The 14,962-nt window shown below is 40.9% G+C and overlaps 1 protein-coding gene across 1 annotated transcript in view; it reads left to right on the top strand.

Moving 5' to 3' along the window:
- MICU1 (mitochondrial calcium uptake 1) overlaps positions 1-3,424 on the top strand; it is a 379,328-nt gene extending 375,904 nt beyond the window's left edge. Inside the window, exon 12 of the mRNA XM_068257773.1 lies at positions 1,598-3,424. Coding sequence (XP_068113874.1) covers positions 1,598-1,758 — 161 coding nt within the window. The 3' untranslated portion in view covers positions 1,759-3,424. The remainder of the gene's footprint in view (positions 1-1,597) is intronic.
- Positions 3,425-14,962: the final 11,538 nt, after the last annotated feature.

Raw genomic sequence — 14,962 nt, forward strand, 5'->3', positions numbered from 1 at the left:
CATAATTACAAGCCCCTATGTAATAAATTAAAATTAATTTTCCCTAATAAAATATAGATTAAAAAAGCTGAGTCCCTAAGGCAACTATTTATTGATTTATTTTAAGCTTGTTTTTTTTAAGTGTTTTTTTTGGGGGGGGGGGGGGGGTTGGAAGTGTAATTTTATTAATAATGTGTATGTACCTGTATATGTATGTGTTTGTGTGTGTAATATACTTTTTGGCCACAAGATGGCGCTAGTGAACACTCCGGTTATAGGAAGTGTTCAAATTTTTTTTTATTTTTTTTTTTCACTTTAACTGTAACAAGTTTCCTGTTTTGTGAATGGAGGTGGCCGCTGTTCGCGGTCACGTCCATTCACTCCAGGCATTGCGATTGGGTAGAGGACCCCTCGGTCCTCTTCCCCAATCACTAAACACGGGATCCCGATGGAAACGGCGCCGGTAGCGGCGCGCACACGTGCGGAGCGGCGGCGGGATCACGCGACGTATTAAAACGTCATGTTGCCGTTAATAGGCTAAAGCATGACGTTGTAATACGTATGCTTGTCCGTAAATGGTTAAAGGAGTTATCAGGCAAAAAAAAAAGAAAAAGTGTAAAAGTGTTTCACTTACCTGGGGCTTCTACTAGCCCCATGCAGCCATCCTGTGCCCTCATAGTCACTCACTGCTGCTCTGGTCCCCCTCTGTCAGCTCGTTTAGTTTTTGCCCACCTCGGGGTCGGCGGGCCGCATTGCGTACATTTTTACGCATTTCCGCTGGTGCAGGAACATTAACACATACATTTTTACGCGTTAGTGGTTCAACGCGTAAAAATTTATGTGTTAATGTTCCTGCAGCAGCGGAAATGCGTAAAAATGTATGCAATGTGGCCTGTCTGTCGGGCTCAGGCAGTCAGGCTGGAATGTGCTGTGCTGCTTGTGATTGGATAGAAGCTATACACACCCTCTCCAGGTCCCCTGCACACTCTGGATGACTCACACACTGAGCTACTCTCAGCCTATCACTTGCTATGTATTTTGTTTGTAAACAATGCATAAAAATGGCAATTACAAGCCAGGATTGCAGCAGGGAGTGGCAGAAACAGCACAGATGGGCCCAGGAGAACATAATGAATAGAATGGTATGCTTTTTATTGTAAGAATTTTACAGTACAGATTCTCTTTAAGTGAGACACCGCACTGCTGGTTCAGACACCCATCTGAACTAGCCTTAATAAGGTTGTCATTCTATTCTACTCTACTGTAATATTCCACTGACTGTCTGCAGTGTGCTCTGCAGCCATGCCTTACTGGCTCACAGGGCAACTCTCTCTCCCCTTGTGAAACCATATGAGGATGATGTAGAGCCAGAATATGGTACTCTGATTAGCTGAATTTAAGATTCATAAGTGATTCAACGCATAACTTTTTTTTAATTTTACTAGCTTGAAGTTCAGTTTTGCTTAAACATAAGTGCTGAATATTGTCAAGCTTGGTGATTTCCCTGTGAACTGTAAATCTCAGAGGTAGTGAGCACATAATGAAAGATGAGCTGGCAGGAGGTTGTCGTCTGGCTTTGTTTAACATGAAATGATCTCTCTGTAATATTCTGTGACAGGTAACGGAGAGCTGAGTAATAAGGAGTTCATTGCGATCATGAAGCAGCGTCTGATGAGAGGCCTGGAGAAGCCAAAAGACATGGGATTCCATCGCCTTGTGAGAGCTATGTGGAAGTGTGCTCAGGAGACTGCCTGGGACCTCACCTTCCCCAAACCGTGAGAGGAAAGGGGAGGAGCCTCACTGTTATCCATCAGTCCAGGCGTGCACACAGGTCTGTGGAAGCTGGAGGAAGTAAAGGGGATTGTGAAAACACAGGAAGTGGACTACAATGCTGATGTAGGGTTATTGTATATTCCACCTGATAAACAAGAATTATCTTCAGTACATATACACTACACTAATATATATTTCACTGGCTCCAGGATGCCTATTTGACATTAATTATGCTTGCTGTTATGTAATTGAGTTCTTGCACATTCTTTATTGCAAAATGTCTCAACACTGTCCTCAGGAATCACTATCAGTGCATGTTTTGTGTATTTCCTCTGCAGAAGATGGGTTCATCATTCATCAGATCACTGATCAAACCAATTAGCTGAATTTTCATATGTGGAGAAAACACACAGGTTCTCAGGACAGGGTAGAGAATCTGTGCTGCAAAGCATGTTGTATGGTAGGACTACAAACTGTTCATTTGGAAGCAGCTTTTTGCAGCATTCACAGTGCATAATTATGGGAATTGGGACGCATTTCCTTACTACAATCTAATCTTCTTCCTAACTTTGGGGTCACTGACAAAAACTCTTGCCGTACATCCACTCTTAAAACCGCGTTAGGTAGTAGACGCTAATGCTAACTGCTCATATGAATATAATTACAGAGGTTACTGAACTTGTGTGCACTTCACATGTGTTTATAATGATGGCAGTGTACTTGGTACTGAAAATGCAGCTCAGCAGATAATGTGGTGGTCAGTCCTGCCTGGATGTATTCATACCTGGACCTCACAAAGGTTGTATAGGCAGCTGAGCTTGATGTGTTTCCACTGCAAAGCACACAGGAAAAGCTCAATTGCACCAAAAAGTTTGTGATCTGGCAAGTCGCATCGCACTGACAGCGAGATCGTTCTATGAGCAAGCCCAAGTCATTGCAATTCCCCAATCGCATGGATCATGTGCACTGAGAACAGTGTTAACTTCAAGGCTTGCGGTGGAACACTGTAGGCTTTCTCCCATCCTCTGATGATATTTCTGCTGATGTGTGGCCACTTTATAATTATCCAGTTGCCTAAGGTCTGAGTGCAGTGACAGAGCAACAAGATGTGTCTCTTCTGCTTTTGGAGGGGAATACATTTGACATGGATAAAAATGTACTGTCTCACAAACCTAAAGACACTAGCCCTCTGCTTGTTGTTGCTTTTTTTCACTTACTATTAATGTTAATGGAATCCCCAGGCTCCTATCAGATCTGTCCTTCAACAGAATCTCCCATCTTAGCTAAATAATATGAGGGAATCTGCACGCAATCACATTTATTGCCTGTGACCATTGACATCGCTTTAATATCAATGCTCCTTTCAGGCTGCGGAGGAGTTTATTGCTACATAATTCACACTAATAAACCGGAAAAAAAAAGACTAAATGGATTTTATGTTCTTAAACATGTAAATCATATATCTGCATCCACTATACCATGCATGGAATGTGTGTGATAATAGCACAAAGATTTCGGTGCAGCTAGGAATACATGCCTTATTGATACTAGGCCATTTAGCCATACATTTGAATTGAAATGCCATTTTCTTAAGAGCTTTGACTTGTTTTGGTGAAAGGGGGTATAAGGTTGTGCAATTGTAAATAAGCAATAAAATACATTTTCTTTTGAATTACTAGTGAAATACTGTGTTTTTTTGATTTGCATTCAGTTATTTTTCATAATTGATATGGGTTTTAGAACATTTTATTTTATTTCTGTAGAGCAGGAGACATTGGCAGCGCTTCCAAAAAGAGGCTGCACCCGAATTGACTATCCGCAATCGATGTGCAGACTCAGAGCTCCACAATTGTGGACTAAAATGCATAACATGCATTCAAAACCGGTACAGCAAAGGAGTACATTAGCTTCAGTATAAATAATATGTGCACAAATTATTCCCTACTAGACTTCCCCACGGCGGTGACAGGTCCTCTCGGGGAAGACCTACCGCTAGACTAACGATAAAAACACGATTTTTTCCTAGTGCTGCTAGTCATAAAATGGTATACACATTTCTCTCAAACAGACATCAAACAAATGACAGCGCTCATAGGCTGCAAATGAATTGTAGACCAACAGAGGCATGCAGAGCCCCACAGGGCTAAATACATGCCTTGAATGCAAATCAGATGCAAATCATGTACTAGTCCTAATCTATAATTTTAATGCAAATGGATGCACATGGATGGAGCTAACCATAAGTATACTTACATATAGATGTGCAGGTAGTCAATTTGGGTGCAGCCTCTGAAAGCGCTGCCAATGTCTCCTGCTGTACAGAACTCATGTAAGTATACTTATGGCTAGCTGCATCCATGTGCATCAATTTGCATTCAAATTATAGATTAGGTCTAGTACATGATTTTCTTATACAAGGAAGAAAAGACAACCCCTATATAACCCTATTTTTTCTCAACAATCGCAGACAAAGTTTGATGCAAGACAACAAAATAGTAATCTGTGAAAAAGTTTATTGAGCCAACTGCACATAATTAAAAACATTTAAAAACAAGGCCAGCCATCAACTTAGCCACAAAGGCCCCAAATAATATCAAATGAATAAAGTAGCACCAATCATATGATAATTAACCTATGAGGTCAAGAATATTGTGTATCCTCAAGCACCCGCAATAAAATAATTGTTTTACCAGTGTCACTGCAAAAATTTATAAAAAATATTTTAAATAATAAGGTACATAGAAAAAGGACACTGTATTGCAGATGAATGAGAGATACACAAATCCAATAAAAAATATATTAATCTAACCCAAATACAAAGGATCTCTGTAAAGTGCTTAGTGCAAGGTGCAATCAATAGTTTGTAAATATGAATCTGAGGGACTTATGCAGCTTCGGCGGAACTAGTCGGACGGGCACAGGAGTGCTCTGGCAGCCGTCACCTAGCCCCACACCGCTATCATTTAGGTAAGCACCATCTCCTCTCTCCCTTCTCGGATCTCTGTATGATTATCTACACTATTATCAATGCTCACTTGGCTTCCTTATCCTCTCTGGTTTCACTTCCATTCCTTTGCTTTATTTCATGTCATATATTATTGCATTTTTAAACAGGCATGTTAGCTAGTTCACCTGTTGAAACAGGGCACTTGTTTGTGTCATATTAATGTAGGTTGTTGCCATTTGTGTCCCTATCTTTTCCCTTCCCTGCACTAAATATCTACTAAATATCTACCTCACATAGAGGCCAGATTCATATTTACAAACTATTGATTGCACCTTGCACTAAGCACTTTACAGAGATCCTTTGTATTTGGGTTAGATTAATATATTTTTTATTGGATTTGTGTATCTCTCATTCATCTGCAATACAGTGTCCTTTTTCTATGTACCTTATTATTTAAAATATTTTTTATAAATGTTTGCAGTGACACTGGTAAAACAATTATTTTATTGCGGGTGCTTGAGGATACACAATATTCTTGATCTCATAGGTTAAATATCATATGATTGGTGCTACTTTATTCATTTGATATTATTTGGGGCCTTTGTGGCTAAGTTGATGGCTGGCCTTGTTTTTAAATGTTTTTAATTATGTGCAGTTGGCTCAATAAACTTTTTCACAGATTACTCATTTTTTGTCTTGCATCAAACTTTGTCTGCGATTGTTGAGAAAAAATAGGGTTATATAGGGGTTGTCTTTTCTTCCTTGTATAAATAATTTAATTTTAGGTCTAACGACCTACTTCCCCCTACATATACATATATGTTTTTTGATGGCAATATTTGATTGCTTTACTATGCATGCTTGTTTTTCTTTTGTGTCTTGATCATAGTACATGATTTGCATCTGATTTGCATTCAAGGCATGTATTTAGCCCTGTGGGGCTCTGCATGCCTCTGTTGGACTGCAATTCATTTGCAGCCTATGAGCGCTGTCATTTGTTTGATGTCTATTTTATTTTATTTAGGCTTTGTTCACAGTGACATGTCATCATGTATTGCATCAGATGGTATAATTGCATTGTTAACGCGATGCAGTTATAATACTACGTACACATTGGTGTATAAGCAGGCAGCGTGGTGGAATTCGTCAGAATAACGCTAGGCATCCTGTGCAGTATCGGCCAACGTGCACGTTTACAGTTACTGTGAAGTATACTTTTAATTGACTGTATGGGCTCAATTCTGGTAGCTATGTGAGGTAAATATTTTTTGTAGGTAAAATACCTCATGAGGTATTTTCCTCTTCTTTTATCAATTCTGAAAGATTTTCTTCATTTCCAAACAAGGTAAAACATGAGGTAAATGCATAGAGTGAGGTAAAACATGAGGTATTTCAGTGGTAAGCCTGCAGCAAATAAGTAACAGTCTTTAATTGTCTTCCATAAGTTAGGATAGTCTTTGGAAAATGTTTTTTTTTTTTGAGCAGGGAATTTTTTAAAAAGTAAATTTATAGGCATCCATTATAAAAAAAATCCAGCTCATTTACCTTTAGAGGAGGGGGGGGGGGCTGGGGGGTAGGAGCACTTTTAGAGGCTGGGGGGAGGGTGGGTTGGAGCACTTTTAGAGGCTGGGGGAGGGGTCAGAACTTTTAGAGACTGGGGGTTTGAGTACTTTTACTTTTAGAGGCTGGGGGTCTGGAAGGGGGGGGGGGGGTTACAGCACTTTTACTTTTAGTGGCTGCTGGGGGGGCCTCAGAGCACTTTTAACCAAATGAGGAGGGGGGGGGGGAATCAGTCTTTGCCACAGTTTTACTTGATTTTTTTTAAAGTAGAGGCTGTGGGTTGGAGCATTTTTACTTTTTTTTTTCCAACCAGAGGTTGGGGAATGGCAATGTTGAGGAAGGGGGGGGGGGGGGGGGGCGTGGCAGATGAAGGATTGTACAGGGTTTGGAGCACTTTTTCTTTTTTAAAACTAAATGGAAGCTGGTCAGATCAATTTTACTTATTTCAGCAAAATATGGGGGCCCTGAACACAGAACAAGCTGAAAAGGCTCCATGTTATGTGACAGATATCACAATTCTGTCACAGCATTGCATTTATCATGTGGTAGAGGTAGGACTAATTATGTGAGGTAAAAGACATGCAAACACGCACCTTATTTCACTTCAGAATTCAAGTGTGAGGTATTTCACTACTAAATACCATACATTTTTTAGTAGAAAATTACCACATGAATTACCTCATGAAATTACATGAGGTAAAACTTTACTTAAAGGGAAACTGTACCGAGTAAAATTATTTAAAATAAACGCATGAGGTAACTTCAAATGAACATTAAATAGTTACCTTGCCATCAGTTCCTCTCAGAAGCTCACCATTTTCTTCTGACAATGATCCCTTCCAGTTCTGACAACATTTTGTCAGAACTGAAATATATCAGTTGCTGTCAGTTATATATCAGTTGCTGTCAGTTATAGATGAGTAGAAAACTGGTGTGGCCGGTAATGTCCATGTTTCCCTATGGCTCAAGTGGGCGATGTTACAGTTTAACAGTGTGCTGACCAGAAAGCTGTTATGGGGTAATGGCCATTTTTAAAATGGAGGACGGAGAATTCCCTTGATCACAGTGGACAAACTGGACGTGGGAGAGGAGAAAGGGATTGAGGAGTATACTACACGGGAGGTACGTATGGGCCTGTGGATGTTTGTTTTGGCTTTTAATTTTCAGTTCAGGTTTTCTTTAAACTACCAGAATTCAAAAGTTGATTTCCCTCATGAGGTAAACCCAATTCCATGAGGTAATTATTTACTAAACGCTACCAGAATTGAGCCCTATGTGTCACAAGGAGTACCTAACGCAAAATTCAACTTTTCACCTCTGTTGTGATCTTGTTTTTACAGGGTACGCAAAACACCCCAGTGTGAACCTAGCCTTTGGGATAATCGCTGAAGGAAATTAGAATACAGCTGACTGCAGTTGGCTGAAATCTAATGGGTTATTCATTATAGGGAACCTGAAGTGAGGAAATAAAAAATGACAGCCTCTATTTCACTAATGGAGACTGTCATATTTGTTTCCTATTAAACAATGCAAAGTGCATGACTGTCCTGCTGATCCTCTGCCTCTAAGGGTACGTTTTCACTGTAGCGTTGCATTTTCACTTTAGGAAAATCGCATGCAAATTTTCTTAGATTGAAAGAAACGCATGGTATTTTTATGCGTATTTATGCCGTTTACACACAAAAAATATGGATTGCATGCTGCATATTTCTGCACTATGCATCCGTTTCCCATGCAATGTAATGTTAGACGCATATGAAAAGTAGCATGAAATGGAAACTAGTCCATTCACAATCATTAGTTTTCATACGAATGTACATTTTTTGCTGCAAAAATTTGTGGAAAAATCACACAAGTGGAAATGTGACCTAATACTTTTAGCCATAAACCTGGAACAAGCAAGCAGATCAGATATCTCTGACTGGATCAGCCACAAGCTTGTTTCAGGTGTGTAATTCAGATACTGCTGTAGCCAAATGGACAAGCAGGACGCCAGGCAACTGGTATTGTTTAAAAGGAAATACATATGGCTTCCTCAATATACCTCTCACTTCAGGTTCCCTTTATATAAGCACTGTCTTGTTTTTGTGGACTTAAGTTGATAATGTTTTAACCAATAGCTGAATTATTTTCACAACAGTGGCTACCCTCTGCATGCAGAACAGAAGAAAGAAAAAAATGTGGGTTTTTTGTACCACTTTTTTATTTGTGTCTGTGGATGAGTGCCTCTGGTGGCTTTGGATGGACCAAATCGCCCATTGTGATGTGTGCAAGAAAGAATGGCAAGAAGGTGCTAGGGGTGCCCCCTGCAGCTCACTGTAGGAACTACAGTAGTGGTCAGCCAAGTAGTTTCTATCACCACTGATGACGAGGAATACCTGTACTCTTGATATTCATCCAAAATAATCATGAAACCTCATTTTGGACAATAAAAATTGAATGTATATAATACACAGTAAAGGTATCAAAAAATGTGCTGCTATCTGCATGTAACCTTGTTCTCAACCTCCTATATAAAACCGTATTGACTACAGTAACCAATCTAATTACTTCTGTAACTTTCTGACATACTCTAAATATGTCATAATAAAAAGGAAATGCACTTTTCACTATTTGTATGCCACATTCAGAAATCACCCATGTTGGATGGAGAAACTTTTTTTCTTTTCAACTGTTAGTGCTGCTAAGTTTCTATTGCTGCTTGATTTTTCCTCTCTCCATATTTTGGCAGCAATGGACAATAAAAAACCGACAGATACCAAGACTTCCTAATAGAGCCCTAAATTAAATACGTTTAAAGTCAAAAGTCTAATGGTGCCCATTCACGGTACAATTAAAACGTCCGATTTTCCAGTTTATTCGACCAAAACAATCAGAGTGAATATTGAAAATAATCTTTTTTTTTCTGATTGAGAAAAATTAAACGATTATTCAGTTTCTTCTATAAAAAGCTGTTCAGACATGTTGAAAAACAACTGTGTGGTTGTTTGTGAAGTCGTTTAGTGTATGGTAGTATGGTAGGTTGTATAAGAAAATATTATTAGACAAAAATTTAAAGAAATGTTTAAACGAATGGAAACTTTATATGTAATTATAACAAAAAAAAACGAAGGGGAAATAGAGTGTAATCTTTTTTTTTTTTTTGTCATTATAGTAGTTATTGAGTTTTTATTTATTTTATTATTATTTGAAACCCTGAAATGATTGTTGATTTTTCATAAAAATAGGTGTGTTCTGCAAAAGTATTAATGTTAAATTAGAAAGGATAAGTATTTTAATTGCTCAAGATATAGGGGAAGTGGAGGTAGGTGAGTACATGTGTATTGTCAGTGAGGTTTGCAGGAGCCATGGTATAATTAAAGAGAGTCTGAAGCGAGAATAAATCTCGCTTCAGACCTCATAGATAGCAGCGGCATGCGTGCCCCTGCTAAAACGCCGCTATCCCGTGGCTTAACGGGGGTCCCTTCACCCCCAAATCCCCTCTGTGCAGCTGGGGAGCGCTTCCGCATTGGGGCAGGGCTAACCGCCGCAGCCCTGCCTCCTGCGCGTCTATCAGACGCGTACCTCTGCCTCTCCCCCGCCCCTCTCAGTCTTCCTTCACTGAGAGGGGGTCGGGGGAGAGGCGGCGATGCGCGTCTGATAGACGCGACTAGAGGCAGGGCTGCAGCCGTTAGCCCTGCCTCCAGGAAGAAAAAATTCACGACCAAGTTGACGACCAAGTCTTGCGGGGGTGGGTTTGGGGGTGAAGGGACCCCCGTTTAGCCGTGGGATAGCAGCGTTTTAGCAGGGGCACACATGCCCCTGCTAACTATGAGCTCTGAAGCGAGATTTAAAGAGTCTCTTTAAGCTTATAATCCATGTTTGCATATTTGTATCTCGTTGTTCCACCAAAGGTTTAACTTTTTCAAGTAAAAACATAAAAGTATCATCATTCATCCTCAAGTAGTTGTGGAAATCTTCTTCTAGAAGACTCACATGAGAATACTTGTCTTTATTCTGCAACCAATTCTTTGCCCACAGTCTTTTTGGCTTTGGTTTTATCCTCGTCCAGTAGGGACCACAGATAAAGTGAAAACGCTATACTAGCTTTCTTCTTATTACCTAGTACAGCAATTTCTTCTTCCTGTTCCGTCTGAATAAAAAGTGCATAAGGCGCCACAAACACGTCATTTACAATCGAATAAAAAATTTTGATTGAATTTCTTTTTACTTTAAATCAATTTTCCCAACCAAAATGTTCTTCATATTCAATTGTTTTTCTTAGATTTTCTGATAGATCAAACATTTTGCCCACCTCGTTAGCAGCTTTTATTTTCTCCAGTTTAAAACCGTACTCAGCACAATTTAGTGCAAAACCTATGTACTTTCATGGAGTCTTTTTCTCCAGACTAAATAAGCCCAGTTTCATTTTTCCTGGTGGTAAGTGAGACTTTCCATACCTCTTATCAATTTTTTTTGCTTGTCTCCTCATCTGCTCTAAAACTGTTATGCCCTTCCTTTGATGTGGTGCCCAGAACTGAATTCCAGGCTTAATAAAGGAGGTAAACGGGCAGTATTATACTGCGTTTTTATTTCCCATTTAAAGCATCCTTAAATGTTGTTTGCTTTGGCTGCAGCTGCTTGGCATTGAATACGATTATTGAACTAGTCCACATCTGTATTCTGTTTACGCTGCATGGCGTTAGACCATTGGTATGACCAAGAAGCAGGACTTTACAGTTTTTAACATTGAATTTTAGCTGCCATTTACTCGTTCATATTGCCATCCTAACCAGATTCTTTTGCAGTATGCCACTATCTTCCTGTGTGGTGAGAATTCTGCACAACTTTGTATTATAGCTGTTTTGCTGTTTAAAGTGTACTTGAGATGTAACTAGATGTTGTATTTATGCTCCCCTCCCTGTCCTCCCCGGTCGCTCTGTTCTTTAGATATCACTCCCAGTATTTTGGTCAGTCGTGCACTTCTGTGCATGTGCGGCCCAGGAGCGTTCTGCATCTGCACAGTGCTGCTAAAAACAGAGTGGCTGGAGAGGGTGTCGAGGGAGCCCACGCACCTCATGGGGCTGGAGGATGCCACAGGTAAGTATAAATACAGCAAATAGTTGTATCTCAGGTTTCCTTTAAGACCTGTTCATATTACTTGCATGATGCATATAAATATCACGTAGCAAGTACACAGTACACTTCCTGTAAGCGTACCTAGTACTCTTACAGGACGCATTCAAAATAAAATGAGGCCATCTTGTGGCCAAATAGTAAAATTACATAAACATAGTTTTTTTACATTTAAAATTAACTATTTCCCTTCCACACTCTACCCAAGGTAATCAAACTATTTTTTTTTATAATTTAAAAAAAATTGACAAAAAATACATAAATACAGGGGTTGGACAAATAAATGGAAACACCTAACATTTTGGCATCATAATCTTTGAACATGTTTTAAGCAATCAAAACTTGACATGTAAAAAAAAATTGTTTATTATTTTTGTTATTTGATATGGTTAATTAAAATAATTGGTTTTTTTTTTTTTTTACAGATATTTAAACCAAAGTTGGTTATAATTTATAAAAATGTCAGATCTCTCAGACTTTCAAAAAGGGCCAAATTGTTGGTGCTCGCATGGCAGGCGCTACTGTAACAGAAACTGCCCGAATGCTTGGCATTTCAAGAGGTACTGTCTCAAAAGTAATGACTGTCTTTGAAAGAGAAGGAAAAACGTCCTCGGCAAAGCACAGATGTGGCCAAAAGTCGAAGTTGACTGAGAGAGACCGTCGGACTCTGAATCGAATTGTTAGAAAAGCTTGCAAGACAACGGCTCCTAAAATCACTGCAGAGCTGAATGAACACCTATAGAACCCCGTTTCCACAAAAACTGTTTGTCGAGAGCTGCACAAATCTGGATTCCACGGAAGAACTGCAATTAGAAAACCTCTGCTCTCAAAGAAAAATGTTTCAAAGCATTGTAGAAACCACCAGAATTGGTCCCTCGAGCAGTGGAAAAAAATGTGATTTTCTCTGACGAATCATAGTTTACCTTATTTCCGACCTCTGGCCGAGTGTGTGTTTGGAGACAGCCGAAAGAAGCATCTCATCCAGACTGCCTTCTCCCAACCGTAAAACATGGTGGGGGTTCTGTGATGACCTGGGGTGCTATTTCTTGGAAATCCGCCGGGCCAATGATTTCCCTTCATGGAAGAATTGCTGTATTTTTCGGACTATAAGCGCTCCAGACCATAAGACGCACCTAGGTTTAAAGGGCAAAAACCAGGAAAACAAAAATACTAAAACTTGGTGCGTACATGTTCCAGGAGCGTCTTTTGGATTGCACTGCTCTCCCCCTTATTACAGTCTAATGTCCCCAGCTCCCCCTGGTCAGTAGTAGTTAGGAAACAGACTATGATTAGAGGATAGCAGCATAGGGTTATGCCAGGATAATATCAACACTCCCCTGGCCAGTAGTCAAATAGGAAACGGTCTATGCAGCATTGAGGACTATATTACAGAAAAGGAGAGCAGTGCAGTGTAATGTTAAGCTATATATTAGCCTGACATTACACTGCACTGCTTTCCTGTTATCATAGTCTGTTTCCTATGTGACTACTGGCCAGGGGAGTGGGGATATCAGCCTGACATTAATGTCCCCAGCTCCCCTGGCCAGTAGTCACATAGGAAACAGACTGATTACTGGAGAGCAGTGCAGTGTAATGTCAGGCTAACATCCCCACTCCCCTGGTCAGTAATCACATGGCAGACAATGGCCTTAATTCACTAAGCTTAACTCCTGTCTTTAATAACTCTTCTGAGCTGTTTTACAGTTATCACCATGGTGATATAATTGTGATAACTGTAAAACAGCTCTGAAGAGTTATTAAAGACAGGAGTTAAGTTCAGTGAATTGAGGCCATTGTGAGTTGGAAACACTGAACTTCCCAAGCCATGTTCTTACCACTCTGTGTGGTCTCCCCTGCTGGGCAGCTTCAGTGTAATCTGATATCCCTGTGTGTTCAAACCTGTCCTGGGTGCCTGGGATCCTGCTGAAAATGATTCTCTCTCTCTCCTTTGATCTGATGCAGCCCTGTCTCCTGCTCTCTGTGTCGGGATCCTGCTGCAGATGTCTCTCATTCCTTTGATCAGATTCTGATCCATAACTGTCTTCATGCTCTCTCCGTACTGCACACAGTCCTCCTACTATTTCCTCCACACTAGAGTAATGTGTCCCCACAGGTCTTCGTATGGTGGCCTGTAGTAATCAAATTAGGCAAAGTGGTGGGCTCTCTGTAGAAGTGTTTGATTACAAGACTCGCGTGGAGTAGTAGGAGGACGCCGTGTGTACAGCACAGATTCAGGGCGGCATCAGGTCGAGAGGGTGAGAGGCATTTTATGCATGATTCCCGCCACATCATTAGATCATAGGAGGAGGTGAAGGCATTTGCAGCACGATCCCCGGTCATCAGATCATAAAAGGAGGAGACTGCATTTGCAGCACGATCCCCGGGCATCAGATCATAGGAGGAGCAGACAGCATTTACAGCATGATCCCCGGGCATCAGATCAAAGGAGGAGGAGACGGCATTTGCAGCACGATCCCTGGGCATCAGATCATAGGAGGAGGAGACGGCATTTGCAGTAGGATCCCCAACACTCGCAGCTTCTTACTGTTGGTGGACAGTGGAGGAGTTCCAGAGGAGATGGAGGAGGAGCGTGCACCCTGCGGCTGTATACGTAAGCGTCCGCTGCTGTGCTTGCTTGCTTTGCACGGAACACATTGCTGTATATTCACACTATAAGACGCACTGACTTTTCCCCACCACTCTTGGGGGAGAAAAAGTGCGTCTTATAGTCAGAAAAATCCGGTAACAGCCAAGACTATTTAGGAATTTTGGGCGACCAAGTTCATTCTATGGTTCAAGAACTGTTTCTGGAGGGGAATGCCATCTTTCAAGATGATTATGCCCCAATCTATACAGCTAGAATTGTTAAAGGATACCTGAACTGACATGTGACATGATGAGATAGACATGTGTATGTACAGTGCCTGGTACACAAATAACTATGCTGTGTTCCTTTTTTTCTGCCTAAAAGAGTTAAATATCAGGTATGCAAGTGGCTGACTCAGTCCTGACTCAGACAGGAAGTGACTACAGTGTGACTCTCACTGATAAGAAATTCCAGCTATAAAACACTTTCCTAGTATAAAATGGCTTCTGAGAGCAAGAAAGAGGTTAAAAAAGGGGAATTTCTTATCAGTGAGGGTCACACTGTAGTCACTTCTTGTCTGAGTCAGGACTGAGTCCGCCACTTAAATACTTGATATTTAACTCTTTCAGGCAGAGAAAGAAAAAAAGGAACACAGCATAGTTATTTGTGTGCTAGGCACTGTACATACACATGTCTATCTCATCATGTCACATGTCACCTCAGGTATCCTTTAACCACTTAAGGACCGGACCCTTTTTGATTGATCTGTGCTGCGTGGGCTCTTCAGCCCGCAGCACAGATCAGGTTTTAGGCAGGGCGATCAGACTTCCCCCCCCCCCCCTTTTTTTTTCCCCACTAGGGGGATGTCCTGCTGGGGGGGTCTGATCGCCGCCACTGCCTTGTAGGGGGGCTCCTCAAAGCCCCCCTCTGCAGCGCTATATTGCCCTCCCTCTCCTTCCCTCCCTCTCCTCCTCACTATGGGTGGTACAGGACGGCGATCC

This window comes from Hyperolius riggenbachi, chromosome 10 (assembly GCF_040937935.1).
Source record: "Hyperolius riggenbachi isolate aHypRig1 chromosome 10, aHypRig1.pri, whole genome shotgun sequence".
In the NCBI taxonomy this organism is placed as follows: Eukaryota; Metazoa; Chordata; class Amphibia; order Anura; family Hyperoliidae; genus Hyperolius; species Hyperolius riggenbachi.